The sequence below is a fragment of the Onychomys torridus genome, unplaced genomic scaffold, assembly GCF_903995425.1.
Source record: "Onychomys torridus unplaced genomic scaffold, mOncTor1.1, whole genome shotgun sequence".
NCBI classification, from domain to species: domain Eukaryota; kingdom Metazoa; phylum Chordata; class Mammalia; order Rodentia; family Cricetidae; genus Onychomys; species Onychomys torridus.
The window spans coordinates 3,432,651-3,454,927 of record NW_023414046.1 but is presented as its reverse complement, the minus strand read 5'-3'; the positions used below and the strand labels follow the sequence as shown (position 1 = coordinate 3,454,927).

Here is a 22,277-nt window from a genome sequence, read left to right as displayed (position 1 = left end):
ACTTCAAATGTATGGATACAAAGTGCTAAGAGTGAAGGAATTAATTAATTAATTAATTAATTAATTTGGGTGTTGCCTGCCTGTAAGCCTGTCACATAAGCTGTGTCTGGGCCCCTAAGCCTGTCATGACAGCTGCGTGGTCAAGCTGTTTTGGAGCCCCTCCACAACTAACGTGATTTGCATAAACCAATCCTTAGTCTGTCCAGGCTTGCTCTAAAGACCCTGCCACATGCTAGTCTGGTACTCTCCTGCTCTGCTGTTGAGTCTGAGGGATGGAGAGTCCCAGGTTAATTTATAACAATACAAAGAAGACACAGGCCGAGCAGTGGAAGTGAAGGCCTGTAATCCCAGCACTCGGGAGGCTGAGGCAGGCGGATCTCTGTGAGTTCGAGGCCAGCCTGGGCTACCAAGTGAGTTCCAGGACAGGCTCCAAAACTACACAGAGAAACCCTGTCTTGAAAAACCAAAACAGACAAACAAAAAAAGAGGACACATCCTTTGGCGAAAAAATATCTGTGGGGCTAGGGAGAACTGGAAAACTAAGAAAAAGAGGGGTGAGAGGGCGGGTTTAGAGGAAACGCGTAACCGGAAGCGGGATGTATTGGGCGGGGCCAGGATGTGCCGCTCCAAGGAATGAAGAACAGGAACTTCCACCATTCCCTGTTGGACTCAGGAGCCGAGTGCTCCCGAACTGCGTGAGGAAGACCCGGCGGGTCCTCGGGACCTGAAACCTCCCGGAGCCGCAGTCTCCGCGCGGGCGGCCTGGGAAAGTCACAGTCACAGCGCAGTGGCGGGAACCGCAGCCCGGCGGCCCTGGAACCTCCCAGGTCAGAGGAGCTGCGGGGCTGGGACGCGGGAGGGAAGGACCGGGGTGCCCGCGGAGGTGCCCAGAAGGACACTGTCGGCCCCCGCTGTCCTGCCCGGGGACGTGGGGAACCTGCGGCAGCTTACGTCACCACTGCGGTCAGGTGCGGTCGTTCCCCCGCACTAAAGCTGGATGCCTCCCTGCGCCTCGTACAGCGCTTGGAAGTGTTCATCTGTCACCCATCTCTCTCTTGCTCCTTGCTTGCTCGCTTACCTGTTCTCTGTCTCTCATGTCCCCACTCCGAGACCGCCTTTTCCTCTTTTGCTCCTGCTCCTCCCCCAATAAGCCTCACCCTAGACCTGTTGCTCGTGGCGTGCTCTCTTAGCCGCCCACCCTGGCCGGCCGCATTTTCCGAACAGACACAGCTTTCAATATTCTGTTGTCGCTATCGTTTCCATTGTCGGTAAGTTTGAGATCCCATGAAGTGGGTCTCATCGTGATTATTTACACTTATCTTATGGTTGCCGGACTATTCTGTCATAATATTAACTATAAAATAATCCAGGAGAGCATTTGCATTGTCCGTTGTTTGCAAACAGGGTTCTCTTTGCTATGTGACAGTTCCAATAGTCCTGGAATTTAAATTCATCCATGCTTTCTAACTTCCCTGTTTTACCACAGGCCTATTTTAGAGAGTGGTCCTCGCCCCTGAGTCTAGGCATCCACAGAGAGCTTTGTAGATAGTAATCACATGAGGAACCAGTGAGATACGATTAAACAGAAAATATGTTTTATGGAGTGCCACACATATGGTTGTAAACATTAAGCAAACCTTTTACTCCCGATTAATTTTCCATCTGAGATAATGCAGTCTAGAATGTAAATACAGCATTCAGAATTGTTTCTTCATTTGTGTTCCTGTACCACTTTAGGTCCAGCCAAGCCCAGCATGGGTGCTGTGAGAATATATCAGGCCACACTATTTTATAGTTAGCAAATGCACTTTAAACACAATTATTTTATAATATTTGTAATCACTCACCTGTGTCAGAAAAATGTCTGTTTCATTGAAGAAAAGCATTGTGCTCATGCACACATAGCCCAACTGTTGCATTTATTTATTTATTTGTTTGTTTATTTATTTATTTTAGGGTTTGTTGACATTCAGTGCTGTGACTGAGGACTTGTAGGAGGGGTGGGAATGCCTAGACCCTGCTCACAGGGCTTTTTGCACAGATCTCCAGTTGGAGAACTGCAGCAGTCTGGATTCTAAGGGTGAGAATTGTTTTCTGGAGTGTCCCTTGTTTCTGCCCAGGTTCCTGAGAAAACAACTCTGCATGTGTGTGAGCTGTGTGTGAATGAGTCTCTCACATCTCACATAGTAAAGGGAAATCCTTAGAGAAAGAGACGTTTTTTTTCCTGATATTTTCTCTTTCCTTGATGTTTTTCTTCCTTTTGGCAGGTGTTAGCATCTTTTGTTTTTGCTCCTTGCAAAGTCCCAGGTGATTTCTGAAGATCTCTTTCTCCTATGCAGTCTCACAAGGTCGGTCAGTCAGTCCTGCTCAGCTGTGAATGGGAACAAAGAGCCCTGGATGCAGAAGAGAGAGGAGACAGTAGCAAAGGATCCAGGTGTGTTAGAGGGTCTGAGAAGGGGTGAAGACATGGGGAAGGGCTCCAGGGACAGTACAAAGAGGACATGAAGTTGGTTTTGCCACATTCTATTTCATTCCAAATGATTCTAGAGAAGTCCAGGGAGAATAATCTCAAGATTGTCCTATTGTAGGTGTTTGAAGACTGTGTATGAAAGTGTTAATACTCAGAGGCAGATATAATTTTATTTGACTTTGCACAGGAGTGATGCTGTCCTTTCCATTTCCATCTCTGGTTGTTGCACAGGAGTGATGCTATCCTTTTCCCTTTCCATTTTCCATTTGTTTCTTTAAACAACTGTTAAGTGGATTCATTAGTATAGTTTTACTCTTTTTTTTTTTTTGAGCTGAGGATCGAACCCAGGACCTAGCAAGCACTCTACCACTGAGCTAAATCCTCAACCCTAGTATCGTTTTAATATAGTGTTTGGTTAGAACTTTTTAAGCCTCTGGGTTGGTCCTGTATACACAGGTTTTGGAACATCTTTTAGTTTCTTCAGGTTCTGTGGTTAACTGCTCTATTTATGTAAAATCTCTGCCAAGTATTGAATTCCAGTTACATTGTCTTCCTTTTGATATCCTGTTGTCTGTCTTCAACACTCCATCCACAGTCTGCATCACTACAATTTCTATGTTTTGAAATTATCTCCAGATTTCATCCTCTCATTATCTTTGAAGTGCTTGATTACTCATAATTTTATATATATATCTTAAGAATTCCTGATTTTCTCCATTTATAGAAAAATGACATCTAAGATCTTGGTACAAATTATTTAGAATCTTTACAGAACATAAAGCTTGTTTTATATTTCTTTACATATTTTAATGAGAGCATGGTATCAGGGAGTCAGTCTTCACATGTCTTTTTTATATTCTCTGTTCTATCCACTGTTGATGTCAGTATACTAGGTTCTTGGAGAAGACACCTGTGGTTGATACATTGTGCACCCTGATAAAGCTTTCTTGGGCATCGGAGACCAGAACAGCCACTGGACATAGAGGTCAGACAGGAGTTGCACACATGCCTTTAATCCTATCACTCAGGATGCAGCAATCTCTGTGAGTTCAAGGCCATACTGGTTAACAGAGCCAAGTGTGGTGGCGAATGCCTAGCACTTGAGATCTCCTGTCTTTGCTTGGGAAGGACACATGCCTTTAATTCCAGGAAGTGGTGGCAGGAAGCAGAAAGGTATATAAGGCCTGAGGTCCAGGAACTAGGAGCTTTTTAGCATCAGTTAGCTGAGATTGATTCAGGTGAAGACTCAGGCTTTCATTCTGAGGAAAGGGGATCATCTAAGGAGTTGGCGAGGTTGTCTGTGACTTCTATCGCTCTGCTCTTTCAGTTTTTACCCCAATACCTGGCTCTGGTTTTATATTAATAAGACCATTTAGTAATTCTTGTTAAACATTGATCTTTACTAGGTTTGAAGACTTGTTCTGTTTTTAAGAGATGGCCACACTGGAGCATGCTTCTTGTAGTTTGAGAAGACTGGGTGACTTCTGATGTTAAGTGGATGATTCTCTGGAGGACTGCTAGGCATTATTGGATTTCTGTGTTCATGGTCATCTTGCTCAATGGTGGACATTGAAGCTTCCCTGTATCTTTGTTTCCTTCCTAGAATTCTGTCATTGACTGCTTCCTTTGGTTGCTTCCTGTACTTAGAAACCGTTTTATGAAGTGCATTCATGTTGATCACATACCTTTCTGGTTTATTTATTAATTTATTGCCTTTTTGCATTTAAGAATTTTTTTTTTTTCTGGTTTTTCGAGACAGGGATTTTTGTCTCTTTGGTGCCTGTCCTGCATCTCACTCTGTACACCAGGCTGGCCTCGAACTCACAGAGATCGCCTGGCTCTGCCTCCTGAGTGCTGGGATTAAAGATGTACGCCACCACCACCCAGCTATTTAAGAAATTTTTAAAAATTCTTTTTACAAACCAACTACAGATCCCTCTCTCATCCCTTTTCCTGCTCTCCTCATCTTTCCTCGCTCCCCTACCCCCATCCCTTCCTCAAAAAGGGTAAAGCCTCCCATGGGTTGTCAACAAAGCCTAGTACATTCAGGTGAGGCAGGACCAAGTCCCTTCCCCCAGCATCAAGGTTGAACAAGGTGTCTCACATCAAACCTCACACACAAATAGTGGGAGACTTTAACACTGATGATCATTTGTTTATATTTTTTGTTTTGTATCTTTATAGGTTTGGCTTTTACTGTTAGCTAGCATAATCCTGATCAACCCTCTTCACAGAAAATCTTTAAAAAAAAATTCCTTCACTCTTAGCACTTTGTATTATACATATACATTTCAAACAATCACTGAAGGGAAATATAAACACATACTATTTTGTTATTTCTCTGTATTATGTTTCTTTTCCTCTTCCTGCTTTTCTATTTCATTAATACCTTGCAGTTTATTTCATTCCTTTATCATTTTGAGTAGTATCTTCTCTTTTTCTTGTTTGGTTGTTCAGAAAGCTGCACATTGACTTTGCTGGTGACTACAGTGAGTTGGGTTCCCACTGACACTGTCTCTGTGTTCTTCCGTCGGGGTTGTCTCCAGTGTTTGTTATTTAGCACCTTGAGTGTGGATACTGACTGGGCAGAGAGATATCAGTGTGCATCAGAGAACGTTTTCTTCATCAGTAAACAGTGTGGAGCATGTGCTCTTTACATTTAGGCTATGTCAAAGCTTTTGTGCATTGTCACCTTTTTGGTTTATTTCTTGATTATAATATTTGCTTTGCATTTTTTTAAAACTTCTTGGTAAAATCTGTGGATATATATCTTGCCTGGCTAATTGGGATTATAGCACACAGTATCCAAATCTTCGTATGCACATCGATGACTCTGCTCCCATCCCCTGTCTACATAGCCGTTTTTAACACTATGAATGCTACTATCAGGGAGTCCAAGATATTTTTAGACACTGAGTGGTCTGCTGACTTCTCAGAATCCTCTTTTTGTAAAAAACAAACAAACAAAAAATAGTGATGTTGCATGTGTATTATGTAACTTTTAAGAGGTCTATCAGATCTTATCAGTTTCTCATGGGTATTTCTCCCTTTAAATTGCAGAATTCTATTTGTTATCTACTAGTTGCCCCTTTCTTTATTACTGTCCGATATTATCACATTTAATATTGTCTGTGTCCTTGAACTGTGTACCTACTGATGCAATGTTCTGAGTGTAGAAGTCATCCTTCTCTGTCCTGGGTAGAGTGAGTGGATTCCAGCTTTTGTATTGTTAGGTTTAGGATTGTCTCATTGTCTTTATTATGTGGAGGTATATTCCTTTTGTTCTCATATTCTTCTGAGCTTTTATAATGAATAAATATGATATTTAGCCACAGGCTTTTCCTGGATGTATTGACATCCTCCTGTTTCTTCTCTTACTCACTTTACACATTTGGTGTCATACATTGATTAATTCATAGGGGTTGAAACAGTCTTGCATTCTTGGCAGTAAATCAGCTTGCATCATTTCCATGTAATTTAGAGACAATCTCCGTGTCTATGTTCATTCTGAGAACTCGTCTGTGATTTTCCTTTGCATATGTTTGCTTCAGGTGTTGAGGGAAAGCTAGCATTCCTTTCCCCTCCGTTTTATACAATATTATCCTTTTGATATTAGAAGGTTTTTCTAAAGCAAAGAGACTTCTGTGTTTAATCTGCCCAGTCTTGGAAACGCTGTTAGAGGAAACTCTTCTGTTTTTGTCTCAACACTGCTTAATGCCTTTTCTAGTTTTATAACTTAGAAGGTTGAATTGTTCACTTGTTTGTAGGTGCTTGACCTTTTCTTCTTCTATTCCAAGTTCTTTGCATGTGACCCTCCACAGTACTTCATAAGGTAACTCTGTCGTTGGCGTACACTGCAATATCTTCTTTTCAACTCTATTTCTGTTACTTGGGGTTCCACTTTTAGTTTGGATTCGGTGAAAAATGCTTCATCAGTACTTTTGTCAATGCACAGAACCAAGTATGTTGCATTGGCTCATTGTATTGTCATGTAGTTTCTATTTCATTAATTAATTCATGACCTTTCTAATATCTTTGTATATACTATTTCAGATTGACCTGTTCTTAAGCTTGTAAACTCTCAGCCACATAATTATGGGCAAATGTCTTTTACACCCAGAGCCTATTGCTGGCAAAACTTCCCAGTGTGTCTTTGTCTTCCCAGTTGTGTGTCACTGTTATTCATGAGCTGACACTCTGACACTCTAAGAAAGTGTCCTTAGTTCTCCATGAGTTCTGTCTCATTGTTCATCGGTTTAAGTCTTCACTATGGCTACATAAGGAACAATAAAGCAAGTGTTGTGCCAGGCGGTGGTGGCGCACGCCTTTAATCCCAGCGCTTGGGAGGCAGAGGCAGGCGGATCTCTGAGTTTGAGGCCAGCCTGGTCTCCAAAGCGAGTTCCAGGAAAGGTGCAAAACTACACAGAGAAACCCTGTCTCGAAAAACCAAAATAAAAAAAAAAAAAAGCAAGTCCTGCAGAGGTGGCTCAGCAGTTCTGAGCACTTGCTGCATGGTGACTTAACTCAGGTTCCAAAGGATCTAGTGCCCTCTTATGGCCACTGCAGGCACTTCATGCACAAGATACACAGGTCTACCTGAAGGAAAATACCCATACAAATGAAATTAAAATACACAAATCTTTTTTACTTTCTGTTTTTCCTATGAATCATTTACATTATGTATATTGATCCCATTCATTTCCTGTCCCTTTGCATCTTCCTTCTGCCCCTGTACTCCCCTAATAAAATTTAAGAGAAAGAAGAGGGGGAAAGGGGGAATTTTTTTGTTTTGTTTTGTTTTGTTTTTCTTTTCTTTTTTTTTTTTTTTCCGAATCAGGGTTTCTCTGTAGCTTTGCGCCTTTCCTGGAACTAACTTGGTAGCCCAGGGTGGCCTCAAACTGACAGAGATCCACCTGGCTCTGCCTCCCGAGTGCTGGGATTAAAGGTGTGCGCAACCACTGCCCGGCAAAAAGGGAAAAATTTAAAATGTCATCATGGAAGCTGCATTGTGATACAGTGAGTCACTCAGTAAATGTCTTTGTCCATACATCTTTACTTGCAAGTGTTCATTGCAAAGAACCATTGATCTGGTTGGAGGCCTCTGGTTTCTGCTACACTATTGATGATGGACCTTCACTAGGATATTTCTTGGATATCCATTTGTTGCCCTGTGTTGTGGAGATCTGCAGCTTTGGGTCTTCAGATGCGGTCTCTTCACATGCTCCAGCAGATCACCTATGTAGTGGATGTTGTGTTGGGCCAAGAAATAACCTTGATTCTGGGCCTGGGCAGCTGTAGATTTGGGTCACCTAGCTATCTCCTGTCCTCACCCCCAGGGTAACCTCTCCAGCACTGCCCTGTCTAATTCATCTCTTGCAACAGTGAGTGAGTTTGGGGCTGGTTCTTCTGCTTTCATCCCTTAGAGTCAACTTTCCCCCAACTACAACATTTGGATCAGCTCTATTGTTTTTCCCAGGTGAGATACAGGGCCACTCTTGTGAGTCCTGCGGCTGGTGAAGGGTAGGGAAAACCTTCTTGCTCCAGTGACCGTAGGGCTAGCTCCTCCACTAGTCTCAAGCGTTGATGGGTGGGAGAGCATCTCTCCTCCACCCATGCTATCATATGTGTGATTAATAACGGGGATAGTTTTCCTTTGTCCATAACATTGGGGCTGAGTCTTCCTTAACCAGTCACTGGGCAGCTTTGCTGTGCTGCCTAGGTAAGGGGCAGAGTCCGTTTCCTGTGTGGTGCAGCTGGTAAAGGGTAGGGTCAGCTCTTGTCTGCTGCAGGTGGTAAGGGGTGCATCTCTCAGCTACCTGCACTGCCACATGACATGAGAGTAGGAACGGATTTCCCACACTTACAATTTCAGGGCTGGCTTACACACATCGGTACAACAGGATTGGCTTTATTGTGTTACCCAGGTGAGGTGCAGAGCCTGCTCTCCCAAGTATTGCATCTGGTGGGGGTCAGGAATAGCTTTTCAGATCTTGTAACCTCTGGGCCAGTTCTCACACCTGGCTCAGGCATTGATAGATGGGGTTGGGGGAGTAGGAAGGAGGGCAACTCTCCCCCACCCATGTCACCACAGGACAGATGGGTGATGGGGGCAACTCTCCTTTGCTCACTACTTTGGCACTGGCTCACCCACACCTGGGCCAAAAAGATTGGCTCCATTGTGTTGCCCAGGCAAGGTGTAGGGCCTGCTTTCCCTAGTGTTGTAGCTGATGGGGTGAGGGACAGCTCTCTCACTCTTAGACCACAGGGCCAGCTCTCCCTCTATAGCAACTAAAGGAATAATAAACGAAGTGCTGCAGAGGTGGCTCAGCAGTTAAGAGCACTTATTCTGCCAGTTTCCACTTTCAGTTCCATGTAGATGCTGGTAATTTAACTTAGGTCCCAACCTATCTGTTGCCCTCTAACGGCGCTGCAGGCACTGCATGCACAAGGTGCACAGACCTACCTGTGGGCAAACATCCATACACCTAAAATTAAAGTGCATAAATCTTAGGAAAGAAACAGTAAATGATCTAGAGGTATTACATAAGGATTCAAGATAACGGACAGGAAAGAACATGGAGGTGTCACTGCTAATCTGTGAGTAAGTGTGAAGTGTGGATATGTACTTGAAGTGGCCAACTGAAGAAATTAATGTCAAGTCAGTGATTTGTATTGGTTTTCAGTGTTTTGGGAATTTCATTCATGTATATATCATGTTTGATCAAATTCACTCCCTGTTCCTCAGTTCTAATTACCCACTCTCATAATGCTTTCTCACATCCATATATTCACGTTTTTTTTTTTTAAAGTACTGAGTCCATGGCAGTCTAGCTGTATTTGCATGAGCTATATCTCTAAAGAAAATTGGCTCTATCTCTGCCAAGGCCTAGAGTAGCCTATAATATCTCAGGTAATGATGTGATGATCCCTTACACCCCTACTGGGATTTGAGCTTGGTTTTTTGCATGCAGATATGACTGACATATCAGAACATGGAGTCTGATATATGCTATGGATTTCTTAATCTTGTCAGTAAATTTTAGATCATGTGAACTTATTCTGTTGTTTTCAATTCATCTTATTGGCAAGATATTTACAGAAGCATGATCTGGTAGAGAATTTGCATTATGTGTTGTCTGCAACATGATACTCTTTTCCGCTGTGTCAATTACAAAGCTTCTGGAAATTAAATTTATCCATTCCTTCTAACTCCCATGTTTTTACCGTAACCTATTCAAGAGAGTGGCTTTTCCCTATGGATTCTAGGCATTCCCTGAGTGCTTTTTTGATATTAGTCATATAAGGAGCCATTGCAGATTTTATTGAATCAGAAAGTATATTTTAGCAAGCTTTAAGGCTCTGGTTAATATTTACTAAATAAACTCTTTTCTCCAGTTAATTTTCCATCTGAGAGTTATGCATTTCTAGGATGTAAGTACAGTATTCAGAAAGTGTTTTGATGTACATTGTGTATGTATGCATGCTGTCAGAGGATATCAGACCACACTGCTTTTACAGTTGTGAGATACACTGTAGATTAGGACAAAGTTAGAAAGCATCTCACAAATAATTCTTATCACTCAGCTGAATGAGAAAATTGACTCAAATTCTCTTTTGTGTCCATGTTCTATGAAAAGCACTCTTCCTATATCACATTACCAATTTGGCCTGGTGTTGTTTGGGTTGGGCTTTATTTTGTTGAATGTGTATATCATTCTTTTGCCATGTCTGGCTCAGATCTCACCATGTACACCAACCTGGTCCTCCAAAGGATCTGCCTTCTGAGTGCTGACATGAAAGCAGTGCAGGAAGATAGATGGCTCAAGCACTCACTCTTGTTTTTGATATCATGATTTGCTGGCAGGGCTGTGACTGTGGTCTGCTCTCAGAAGGAGAGCAAGGCTCGAACCCCCTCAGCTAGCTTTGTATAGAGATTGGATATGTCAGAATTGCAGCAATCTGATATTTGTGTGTGAGAATAGTTTTCTTCCAGTCTCCAGTACTCCAATGCCTAGGATTCCAGGGGAAAGTACTCTGCAAGTATGTGAGCTGTGTGGGAACGAGCCTCACATCTCATAGTGGGAAGTGAAATCCTCAGAGGAGAAATGTGTAAATATAGCTCTGAGTGGAAACACTTTCACAGTGGAAGTCTTACAGTTCTGAGGGGGAAGGTTTCCCTAGTGGAAGTATTATAGCTTCAGTTCCAGAGATCTGATGCCTTTTTCCATTTACACCAGGCACAAACACAGAGCACTAACATATATGCTTGCAGATCACTGGTAACCATCAGCTAAGACACAGAATCTTAAAAAAAATATTTAAAATAATGAAGAGGCAAATGAGACATGAGAATGCTTTTGCCATATTCTGTTTCTCTAGAAATGATTCTAGAACAGTGGTTCCCAACCTTCCTAATGCTGCAACACTTGTATTCAGTTCCATGTGCTTGTATGTGGACATATCCATATGTGCTCAGACTCACATGGAAACAGATAGAGGGGCAACGTTTCAGTTCCCAACACCATTGGAGATAATGTGTTTTCCTCTGGTCTTAGCCAACCCTGTGCAAGGGTCTTTGTTGTTTATTTCTTTAATTTATGATATATACTGGGTATTAACCTTTCATATCATGAAAAGCTAACTTAATAAATTTTATGTGTTCTCTAGGCTATTTCTTCATACTTTTTATTTTTATGTTTTGTGTATATGTTTAATTGCACATATCTATTTTATCAGTTTACTCTTCCAGCATAGATGAAGGTCAGTGATTCATTGGATAGTGGGGAGAATCAACCCAGAATCCTATCTTTTGTCTGGATAGATCCTTTTCCCAACACCTTTGGTTTAAAAGGCTGCCTGTTATGCAACATCTTTGTGTTACTGTGTTGACCTTCACATGGTCACTGCTCTTCTGTTTCTTGATCTGCTGCTCTGTTGCAAAGAGCATATATCTACTCTTCTGACACTCCCATGTTCTGGTGGTTGTGTGGCTCTTCAGAGTCTTCTGGACTCACTGCTGGGATAATTCAAACTCTGCACTGTGTACCTGGGACTGCTCTGTATACTTCAATTCTTTGTGCTTCCAAATAAAGTTGGTTTTTGCCTATTTTTTGTGAAGTGTTTCATAGATTACCTCCCTATTCTGCTAACACAATCTGTCTCTTCTGTTGTGTGTCCTGGGATTTGAACCAGGTCATATGGATCCTCTATGGCTGTGCAGGCAGCAGTCACACATTCTCTGTATGTGTCCAGTTAGGAGTCCCTGAAATAACTGTTGCCCTTATAGACAAAGGTTCTCTGACATAGGCTGAAAGCAGTAACAAACTATATTGTGAACAGGAGCAGGTAAAGTCTGTTTGAGTATTTGTCCATGTAGCAAAATGTCATGTCATGAGTGGATTCCCTCCCTTGGCCTGTCATCCTCCCAGTCCTTGGTCAGGTTTTTTTTTTTTTTTAAATTTAATTTTTATTTTTTTTATATTTCACATGTTTCCTTCTCTGGTACTAGCCAAAAATTTAAATCCGAGAGTATTTGATTACAGAGAAAGCTGTCTTCACTTTATGGCACTCTTTTAGGAAGCCAAGCACCCAGCTGTGATCCAGGAAACATCTTTTCTTGTGTTGTGTGTGTGCAAGGCACACACAGGATCAGCCAATGCTTGTATAAAGTCTGAGGCCCAAGTTCAAGTAAACAGAATTTATTTATTTATTTATTTTTAATTATTATTATTATTTTTTTTTTTTGGTTTTTTTGAGACAGGGCTTCCCTGTAGCTTTGGAGGCTGTCCAGGAACTCGCTTTGTAGACCAGGCTGGCCTCGAACTCACAGAGACCCACCTGGCTCTGCCTCCCGAGTGCTGGGATTACAGGCATGCGCCACCATTGCCCGGCCAGAATTTTTTATATGCTTCTGTCCCTCTGGGGGCCTCCAAACCTTCACCCATATTTCAACAACCTAGACTGACATAGATTCTGACTAGCTGTTTTCAGTTTGATTAATTCAGTTTGCTGAATTTATACAGAAATGTTTCCCTACTGAATAGAATACACCAGGAGTCATTCACAGCCCTGAAATTAAATGGGGGGGACATTAGTTACAGATTAGATGTAGTTGGCCACCACAAGGATGATGACCAGCCTGTTGCTGATCTTTCCTGGTAGATATCATGAGCCCATGTTGCATCATGGATGGATAAACCATGCCAGGCAACTTGACAATGTGACATTGGTGTCCACTTCTGGGTAAGGTCATTGATGACTCTTCTCCTCCACTACCTTGCACAGTCTTTTAGCTCTAAGAATGCTATAATCAGAGCATCTTTGATATTTCTTAGATACTATGGTCGTCTTAGTGGTCAACTGTCTTCTCACCCTCATCTTGCTGATATGTAAAACACCAACAGATTTAGAGCATGAGCTTTAAGGTTTATTTCACAGATTATAGAACTGAGTTTTCTTGTAGAATATTTATAATTTTCAAAGTTGAGAATAAAGTTTACTTTCATTTTTTTTGCCTGTCCTAGAACTCACTTTGTAGACCAGTCTGGCCTCAGACTCATAGAGATCCACCTGCTCTTACCCCCAAGTGATAGGATTAAAGGCATACACCACCATACTCAGCTTGAGAATTATATTGCTTTCTTTCTTTCTTTTTTTTTTTTTTTTGTTGTTGTTGTTGTTGTTGTTGTTTTTCAAGACAGGGTTTCCCTGTGTAGCTTTGCGCCTTTCCTGGAACTCACTTGGTAGCCCAGGCTGGCCTCGAACTCACAGAGATCCGCCTGGCTCTGCCTCCCGAGTGCTGGGATTAAAGGCGTGCGCCACCACTGCCCAGCTGAGAATTATATTTCTTATAATTTGAAATAAGTTGCTGTCTGACATGTAGTGACTTACCCTCTTAAATTGAATTTTTTTCTCTTTCCATCTTGCTCTGGATTGTGGTGATATTTTATTTGTGCTAAATTGTGGTGATATTTTGTTTGTCCTTTAATAAATAAAACTTGCCTGGAAATCAGGAAAAAGCCAGCCAGAACACAGAAGTCATGGAATATTAGTACATGCCTTTAGTCCTATCATTTGGCAGGCAGGATCTCTGTGTTCAAGGCCACACTGGAAGCAGAGCCAGGTGTGGTGGCACATGCCTTAAATTCCAAAACTAGTTAACCATGGAGGTCTGTACAGACAGACAGGAAACGACAGTTCTGTGTAGGAAGAGGAAGTGATGTAGCTGAATGGAGAGAGCAAGTCAGATGGAAGAACAGCAAGGCATATAGATGTGAGTAGACAGGAAGTAACTTGCATTTGGAAGCTGCAGAGTAGGTGAGGTAAGATTGCCTGGTGGCTTTCCCTGGTCCTAGGCTTTCACCCCTGTATTTGTCTCCATGTTTTTTATTTAATAAGACCATTTAGAAATTCTTCTACACTGGGTAACATTGGATCCACCGTACTGAGTTAGTGTGGAGGGAGTGGACACCCCTGACTCTGTCCTGAGGAGATTGGAATCCTTCCTCTGTTTTTTTTTTTTTTTTTTTTTTTTCCATTTAGTAAAATGCTAGATTTATTTTCATGGCTTTTTTTGTGTTTTATGCTGAGGCATGTTCCTCCTATCCCCAGATTTAAAAAAAAAAACATTGACAATGAGCAAATGTGAAATTTCTCCATAACCCTTTAATAGATTTATTAATATGATCATATTCCTTCTGTCAGAGTCTGGATATTTGCTGTCTTAAATCAATATATCTGTGCATGTTGAAACAAGGTTGTATCCCTCAGCTTTTGAGGGTGATATGATGAGTACATTTGTACTTTCTGTAAGTCTCCTAAGGGATTTCTCCTGTTTTCATTACCACCAGAAATTAGAATAAGGTAAGATTCTCATTACCATTTCTACGTCTCTAGTTTTGGCCATTAGATAATTTTTTGTTGGGTATTAATTTTTTGATGAGGGTTTCAATAAATAGCTGTTGCTCCCCTGAAACACACTATGTAGGCAAGTCTAACAACAGATTACAGAGTTACACCTACCTCTTTATCCAGAGTGGTGGAGTTAAGTTATGCCCACTAGACTTGGTTCTATTTGTTTTCTTGATTTTCTTTTTCTTTCTTTCTTTCTCTTTTTTTTTTTTTTTTTTTTTGCTTGTTTTTCATTTTTTGTTCTTTAATTTTCTTATTTACTAGGATGTCATGGCTAATTTCGCTCTGATTTTTTTTATATAAATGTTGCCTCCAATTATGATCTGTGGTGCAGCATGAGTGGATGACCTTTGTAATTTGATGACCTTCATATGTCCTTCCTTCTCCGTGAAATTTAAGAGCCCTTGTTACTGGGAGGAGCAATGATAAGGTTCCTAGAGATTTTCTTTCACCACTCTAAAGATATCCTTTCATGCTCTCCTGTCTGGAGGAATGTTGACAAGATTTCTGATATCGTTTTGGTTTGGAGGGTCTTTTTATGTGGCTTGGCATCGACCATAACAGTGTTGTATTAATTTTAGATTTGTATTTTTGACAAGTGGATATGAAATTTCAACAAGAATTCCAGTCTTTGTTTCTACAAGATAAACTCAGAGAAGAGCAACAAGAAGAATGAATGCTTCTGTGGCTCATGCTCCCCAGGTCAGTGTCATGTCCACTTTTCTCTGAAAATTGTTTTTATTATTGGAACCATTTGAATATTTAATTTCTACCACTTGTAATGTTAGTGAAAGTGTTTATTTTGCCTTATTTATCTGTATTTTTCTTCTCGTATTCAAGATTATGTGTTTTAAATCTTTCAACTATATAGCAGAGACTTGTCCCATTATATTTTCACTCAATTTTATAATGTTAGGTCATGAATTTCCATGTACTTAAAGGCTTGAATTTCTTTTTTCTTCTTCTTTTTTTTTTTTTTTTTTTTTTTTTTTGTGAGACAGGGTTTCTCTAGTGTAACAGCTCTGGCTGCCCTGGAACTGGCTTTGTAGACCAGGCTGGCCTCAAACTCATAGAGATCCGTCTGCCTCTGTTTCCTAAGTGCTGGGATTAAAGGTGTGCACCACCACCACATGGCAAGACTTAATTTCTTTTTTTTTTTTTTTAAAGGATTTATTTATTTATTATGTATACAATGTTCTGCCTGCATGTGTGCTTGCAGGCCAGAAGAGGGCACCAGATCTCATTACAGGTGGTTGTGAGCCACCATGTGGTTGCTGGGAATTGAACTCAGAACCTTAGGAAGAGCAGCCAGTGATCTTAACCTCTGAGCCACCTCTCCAGCCCCAAGACTTAATTTCTAAGACACATGCTATTGTAAATGACACTCAAGAAATATATTGATGGCCATTTTCTACTTTGAATAGACTTGTGGCCTTTTATGTTAGTGAAGAAGGATGGTCTCTTGTACCACATAATTGCATTTCTGGATTGGTCAGTTTTCTAGAAACAGGCTTATGAACGTGGACATGCCAATACAAGGACCTTTTCACTGACATTACTGAGAAATTTATAGAAAAGTAGAATTAGATGAAACTCATTGTCTTGGGCTGCAATAGTAAATATTTTAGCACCCTGGAGAGCATAGATAGAAGTCATATATGGCTTGCTTTTGCCAGAAAGTTGATGTGTCTGTGAAGAGATGAAGGTTGCAGTATTCTGGTTTCTCTTTTTGTCATCTTATGCCATACAGTGATGATGGGTGTGGTGACACCTGAAATGTATTTGTCTCATGAGACATTCTGTTCGAAGCTCACTGGTTAACTCTCTTTAGAAAATTCTTATTTTCTCTTTATCTTGTTTCATTTTTCAGAGGGGGCATAATAAGCACTGCTGTCTCAACCTTTGTATAGCATTATGTGGAATATATTAGTAAGAATTTTCTAGAGAATACTGACTTGGTGCTGCACATGAGCCATCAATTTTCAAGCATAAACAAATGTCCTCTTTACTTTACTCTCTTCTTTTCTTTTGGAGAGAGAAGGTCTTCACCAGCCTTTATTTTTACTCTCCCCGAAGGTTTTTACAATGGGAGAAATTCTGAGGAGTTGTGCCAATGTTCTTTTTCTTTCATCACAATAATATTTAAGTATATGAGATGTCATCTGCATATTTTTTGTACACTGTATGATGCATTATGTCCCTGGATCTCTGAGTTTAGCCCCATACCCTTGGCACTGAAGTCAGACATTGTAGTTAGTTGCTATGTGTTTAGAGAGAAGTAAATAAGGTTTCTCTGCAGGAACAGCAAGTGCCTTTTACCTCTGAGCCATGCTTTCAGGCTCCTGGTTTACATTTCTGGTGCACACCTGTGACAGTGTATAACCATGTGTATTCTAGTTCTTGAAAAATGAAGGCGTAATCATAAGTGATACTTATTTATGCTAAAATCCTGTTAGATGAATATACTGAAAGAAATACTGAAATACTGAAGAAAAAAAGTTGAAATTAAGAGTTTAAATTTCTTAGAGTCAATCGCATGGGAATAATATATTCAAAATTAATGAAAAGTTAGAACAATTCTCACTCTATTTAATCCATTTGTTTTGATAACAAAATGTTTTACTTCATATGACTACATTGTCGCATATGCCATTTATTTACATATGTATTTATAATCATTCTTGATTGAAACGCCATATGGAATTTATGAAATTGTTATCAACATTGTATGTGTCAACTTTTAAAAAAATTTAAATAACATTAATGTCTAATTCTGCTGTTTCTATTTACTTCATGGTTGTAAATATTTCTCATAAAATATCTTCTAAAACATGGTTTATATTCAATAATTTTACACTCTTTACTCTCAAGAAAATATTGACTTTTAATTCAACCATGAATTCTGCTTTCTATATTCTACCTTTTTCTTCTAGAAAGGGTGCAGCATTTTACCTAGGCCTCAGGATCTCACCTGGGCATTTTAGAAAAGAGACAGGTGAACCCAGCTTCAGACATGATTGAGCTAGTGTACATATTTAAATAAGGTCATCTGTTGTATAATTTGGAAGCATACTTTTGCTCATTGTAACTTTACCCTCTGAGATGTAACACTGAGATTCTGTTTGATATCAACATTCATTTCATAAAGATACATTCATGCATCTCGACCTCAATTCTGTATGTTATATTCCCTAAAAGTTTGCTGTTTACATGGTTATTATTTCATCCTGTTTTCACAGAGATAGGAAATAAAGACTCTGGATTTTTTTAAAAAAGGTATCTTTTACTAAAATTAAATTGTAATTTTATATATTTCCATATATTAGCTTAAAAGTATGTGTATGCATTGGGTCTGACTCCTTCCTGTAAGGTTCAGCAGAGAGCATTGGTATCATGGATCTGAGATTAAATTCTAGTTTTTTTTTTTTTTTTTTTTTTGGTGCCATGAGTGCACCGGGCACCAAACTATGTTTTCAAGGACTTTATAACATTGCAGACTGCAAACTGGAGACAAATTTTTCAAATATAGTGATTGTGGCAAATCTTTCATCTGCTATTCAAGTCTTAGGAAACACCAGATTATTCATGGAGTACAGAGATTTAAGCAGGGTTCTATGCCCTGCTATACATTGTCTCTGAAAGAGTAGCAATGCAGCTCTTCTAGAAAAGTCTTGTCTTTTAAAAATTGCCATGCCTCACATATATATATCACAAACATGTCTCTAATTCTCTAGGTCTCTTTTAACAAAGAAATCATTTGTCAATCAGTGCATGGTCAATAGGTATTTTTCTATTGTAGGGTCTGTTATCATTCAGGGATGTGGCTGTGGACATCTCACAGGAAGAATGGGAATGTCTAGATTGTGCTCAGAAGGCTTTGTACATGGATGTGATGTTGGAGAATTACAACAATCTACTGTTTGTGGGTAAGAATTCTCTTACTGTAGAATTCCTGATTCATCCTTTTTTTTTTTTAACCTACTTTGTGTATGTGTAAACTCTGTGACACGAGAGAATCCTTGAAATGAGGGAAATTCTGGATCCCAACGTAACTTTTTAATGGTGTTTCATCTGCATTTTTCTGTGTCTTCTAAAAGAGTAACCAATGCTATATTCTCTGGTCTCTTCAGCCCTCCTATCTAATACATAAAGAAAATTATTTCAGTGTTCAGAGAATATTGAATATTCAAAGAAAGGAAATATTTTGCAGTACTCATAATAAGTAAAATATTCTATTTTTTTTCTCTGTATTGAACTCTTCACCTATTTCTGATTTTAAACAACACTAAAAGTTTTAGAGAAAGAGAATGTTGTTCATTATGAGAATGTTGTTTTGGTTTATTTATTTTGAGATGTGGTTGTAATGTCTAGTATTGGCACAGAATGATTTTGATATTTGTACATTGGGGGCTAAAGCAAGAGCACATGGTGAGTTCCCTGCCACCTGTCTTAAAAACATAAGAAATAGGGAAACATTCTTCATATATTCCTTCACAGAGCTACTCTCTCAAAGATCTTTACTGCTCAAACACCTATTTGTCTTACCAGCTATGAGGTGCTGTGTTAAAAATGAGAAGGCTATGCATGAGACTGACCTAGGTCCTCTACATATGTATGGCAGTTGTTTAGTTTGGTCTGTTTGTGGGAATCCTGGCAGTGGGATCAAGGCCCTTCCCTAACACTTTGGCTTGCTACTGGGAAGCTGTTCCTCAGAGTGGGTGCTTCACCCAGCTTTAATACAAAAGGAGGAGCTGATTCCTACCTCAATATAATATGCCATGCTTTGGGGACACTGATGGGAGCTTGCCTCTTTCAGAACAGAAACAGGAGGAGATGATGAGGAGACAGGAGGTGGGGAGAGGGTAGGACGACAGGAGGGAGGCGAAACTGCAGTTGGGATATGAAATAAATGAAAAATAAGTGGAACAAAAGAATGAGTAGACTATAATTGGTCCCTGTGGTTTGATGTAGATCAGGTTGGTGATTCTTATGAGCATCTACTTAATCACTGTGAAACAGAAAAGTCCACTGTTAAGAGCTCTGTCCCTGAAAGTTATTAGTGTATATGTCATTGTAAACCTAAGAAAACATCAGGCATTGAATCTGTTACTCATGCATTAATTGCTATTATCTATAATTACACTAATTTTTCAGAGAACCATTGCATATGTGGTAAATATGAGAAGGTCAGTCATCAAGGCACAAAGCATTTCATCTACGATCATGAAAATGGCAAAGAGAAGTCCTATAAATGGAATGAGCTTGGCAAAGTGATTCGTGAATTCTGCCAATGTAGATCCTATGACACAAGTGATCCTGAAGAAAATAACAAGTACAGCTTTTTTAACCACAGAGATGCCTGTGTTGAAACCTTAAACCTCAACAGTGGGAATGCTGGAGAAGAACGTTGCAAATATAAAGACTGTAGAAACAATTTAAATTTGTGTTCCATCATTAGCCAAAATCAAAGCACTCACGCAGTAAAGAAAGAACACAAAAATTCAGAGTCTGATACATCTTTTGACTCTAATACAGAAATCACTCTGAAACAAACTGACAGCAGGAAGAAAGCACATCAGTGCAGGAAATGTGGGAAATGCTTCAAGACTCACTCAAGCCTCATTAGGCATCAGAGAGCCCATCCCAGAGACAAATCCTATAAATGTGCAAATTATAGTAAATCTTTTCTGCATTTTTCACAATGCAAAGAACATGACAAAATCAATTCTAGAGAAAAACCCTATAAATGTACAGACTGTGGTAAGTGCTTTTGTGATCTATCAAAGTTTAAAAGACATTATAAGATCCATATTGCAGAGAAACCTTTCAAATGTAGTGTATGTGACAAATCCTTTGCCAAAAAAGACAATCTTAGAATTCACCAGAGAATCCACACAGGAGAGAAACCTTTCAAATGTAGTGAATGTGACAAATCTTTTACTACCAAAGACCATCTTAGTACTCATCAGAGAATCCACACAGGAGAGAAACCTTTCAAGTGTAGTGAATGTCACAAATCGTTTACCACCAAAGACAATCTTAGAACTCATCAGAGAATCCACACAGGAGAGAAACCTTTCAAATGTAGTGAATGTGACAAATCCTTTACTGAGAAGGTGACATTTACAATTCATCAGAGAACCCACACAGGAGAAAAACCTTTCAAATGTACTGAATGTGACAAATCCTTTACCACAAAACACCATCTTAGAATTCATCGGAGAATCCACACAGGAGAGAAACCTTACCAATGTAATGAATGTCACAAATCGTTTATCACAAAAGACCATCTTAGAACTCATCAGAGAATCCACACCGGAGAGAAACCTTTCAAATGTAGTGAATGTGACAAATCCTTTACCGCAAAAGGGACATTTAGAATTCATCAGAGAATCCATACAGGAGAGAAACCTTACAAATGTAGTGAATGTGACAAGTCTTTTAATGAGAAAGGCCATCTGCAAGCTCATCAGAGAATCCACACTGGAGAGAAACCTTACAAATGTAGTGAATGTGACAAATTTTTTACTACAAAAGACCAGCTTAAAAGTCATCAGAGAATCCACACAGGAGAGAGACCTTACATATGTAGCGAATGTCACAAATCGTTTATCACAAAAGACCATCTTAGAACTCATCAGAGAATCCACACAGGAGAGAAACCTTACATGTGTAGTGAATGTGACAAATCCTTTGCAAGTCGCCAACAACTTAGAATACATCTGAAAAGACATAAAGGTGAGAAACCTTACAAATGTACTGAATGTGACAAATCCTTTACTGAGAAAGCAGCACTTAGAAATCATCAGAGAACACATACAGGAGAAAAACCTTACAAATGTAATGAATGTGACAAATTTTTTACTACAAAAAGCAGTCTTAGAACTCATCAGAGAATACATACAGGAGAGAAACCTTACAAATGTACTGAATGTGACAAATCCTTTACCCAGAAATGGACATTTAGAAGTCATCAGACAATACATACAGGAGATAAACCTTACAAATGTACTGAATGTGACAAATCATTCAACAAAAAAGGGACATTTAGAACTCATCAGAGAATACATACAGGAGAGAAACCTTATAAATGTACTAAATGTGAAAAATCCTTTACAGGGAATGGCAGTCTTAGAAGTCATCAGAGAATCCACGCAGAAGAGAAACTTTACAAATGTAGTGAATGTGACAAATCCTTTACCTGGGGCTCATCTCTTAGAATACATGAGAGAATACATACAGGAGAGAAACCTTACAAATGTAGTGAGTGTGACAGATCCTTTACCTGGGGCTCATCTCTTAGAACACATCAGAAAACACATATATTAGAGAAAGTTTAAAAATGTAGTGAGCCGGGCAGTGGTGGTGCATGCCTGTAATCCCAGCACTCGGGAGGCAGAGGCAGGTGGATCTCTGTGAGTTCGAGGCCATCCTGGTCTACAGAGCTAGTGCAGGACAGGCTCCAAAGCTACAGAGAAACCCTGTCTGGAAAAGCGAAAAGAAAAAATGTAGTGAATGTGAGAAATCCTTTTCTGTTGGTTTAGCTCTTAGAATATGTTCTGGGACATTTGATCACACTGTGAAACCTGAATGTTAGTAATATCAGCCTTGAATCGGTGGCATCATAAGTTTATGCAGAGCGAAAATGAAAATGTAGGACAATTTTCATCAACTTTTTACCTGTTCAATGTCAAATACTTCATAATGAAGACAAAATGCAGAAACCTCAAGTATATGCTGTCTAACAGTTTCCTGGAGACTGTAGTGATACATTCTGAGGGAAGCTGCTTAAAAGGCAGGAGATACACCACTCAAAACAGATTCAAGAAATCTCTGAAACTGACAGAATTCAGTCATCCTTACTTGAAGAAAGAGAAGTCATGCCCCTTGGACAAGG

The 22,277-nt window shown here is 39.8% G+C and overlaps 1 protein-coding gene across 1 annotated transcript; it reads left to right on the top strand.

Moving 5' to 3' along the window:
- Positions 1-617: 617 nt before the first annotated feature.
- LOC118576665 (oocyte zinc finger protein XlCOF6-like) lies at positions 618-21,739 on the top strand. The gene is given in 6 exon segments (XM_036176866.1): positions 618-827; positions 2,340-2,434; positions 14,962-15,082; positions 18,180-18,306; positions 19,535-21,537; positions 21,539-21,739. Coding segments are annotated over 4 exon segments (2,331 nt in total). The 5' UTR covers positions 618-827; positions 2,340-2,434; positions 14,962-15,052; the 3' UTR covers positions 21,710-21,739.
- Positions 21,740-22,277: the final 538 nt, after the last annotated feature.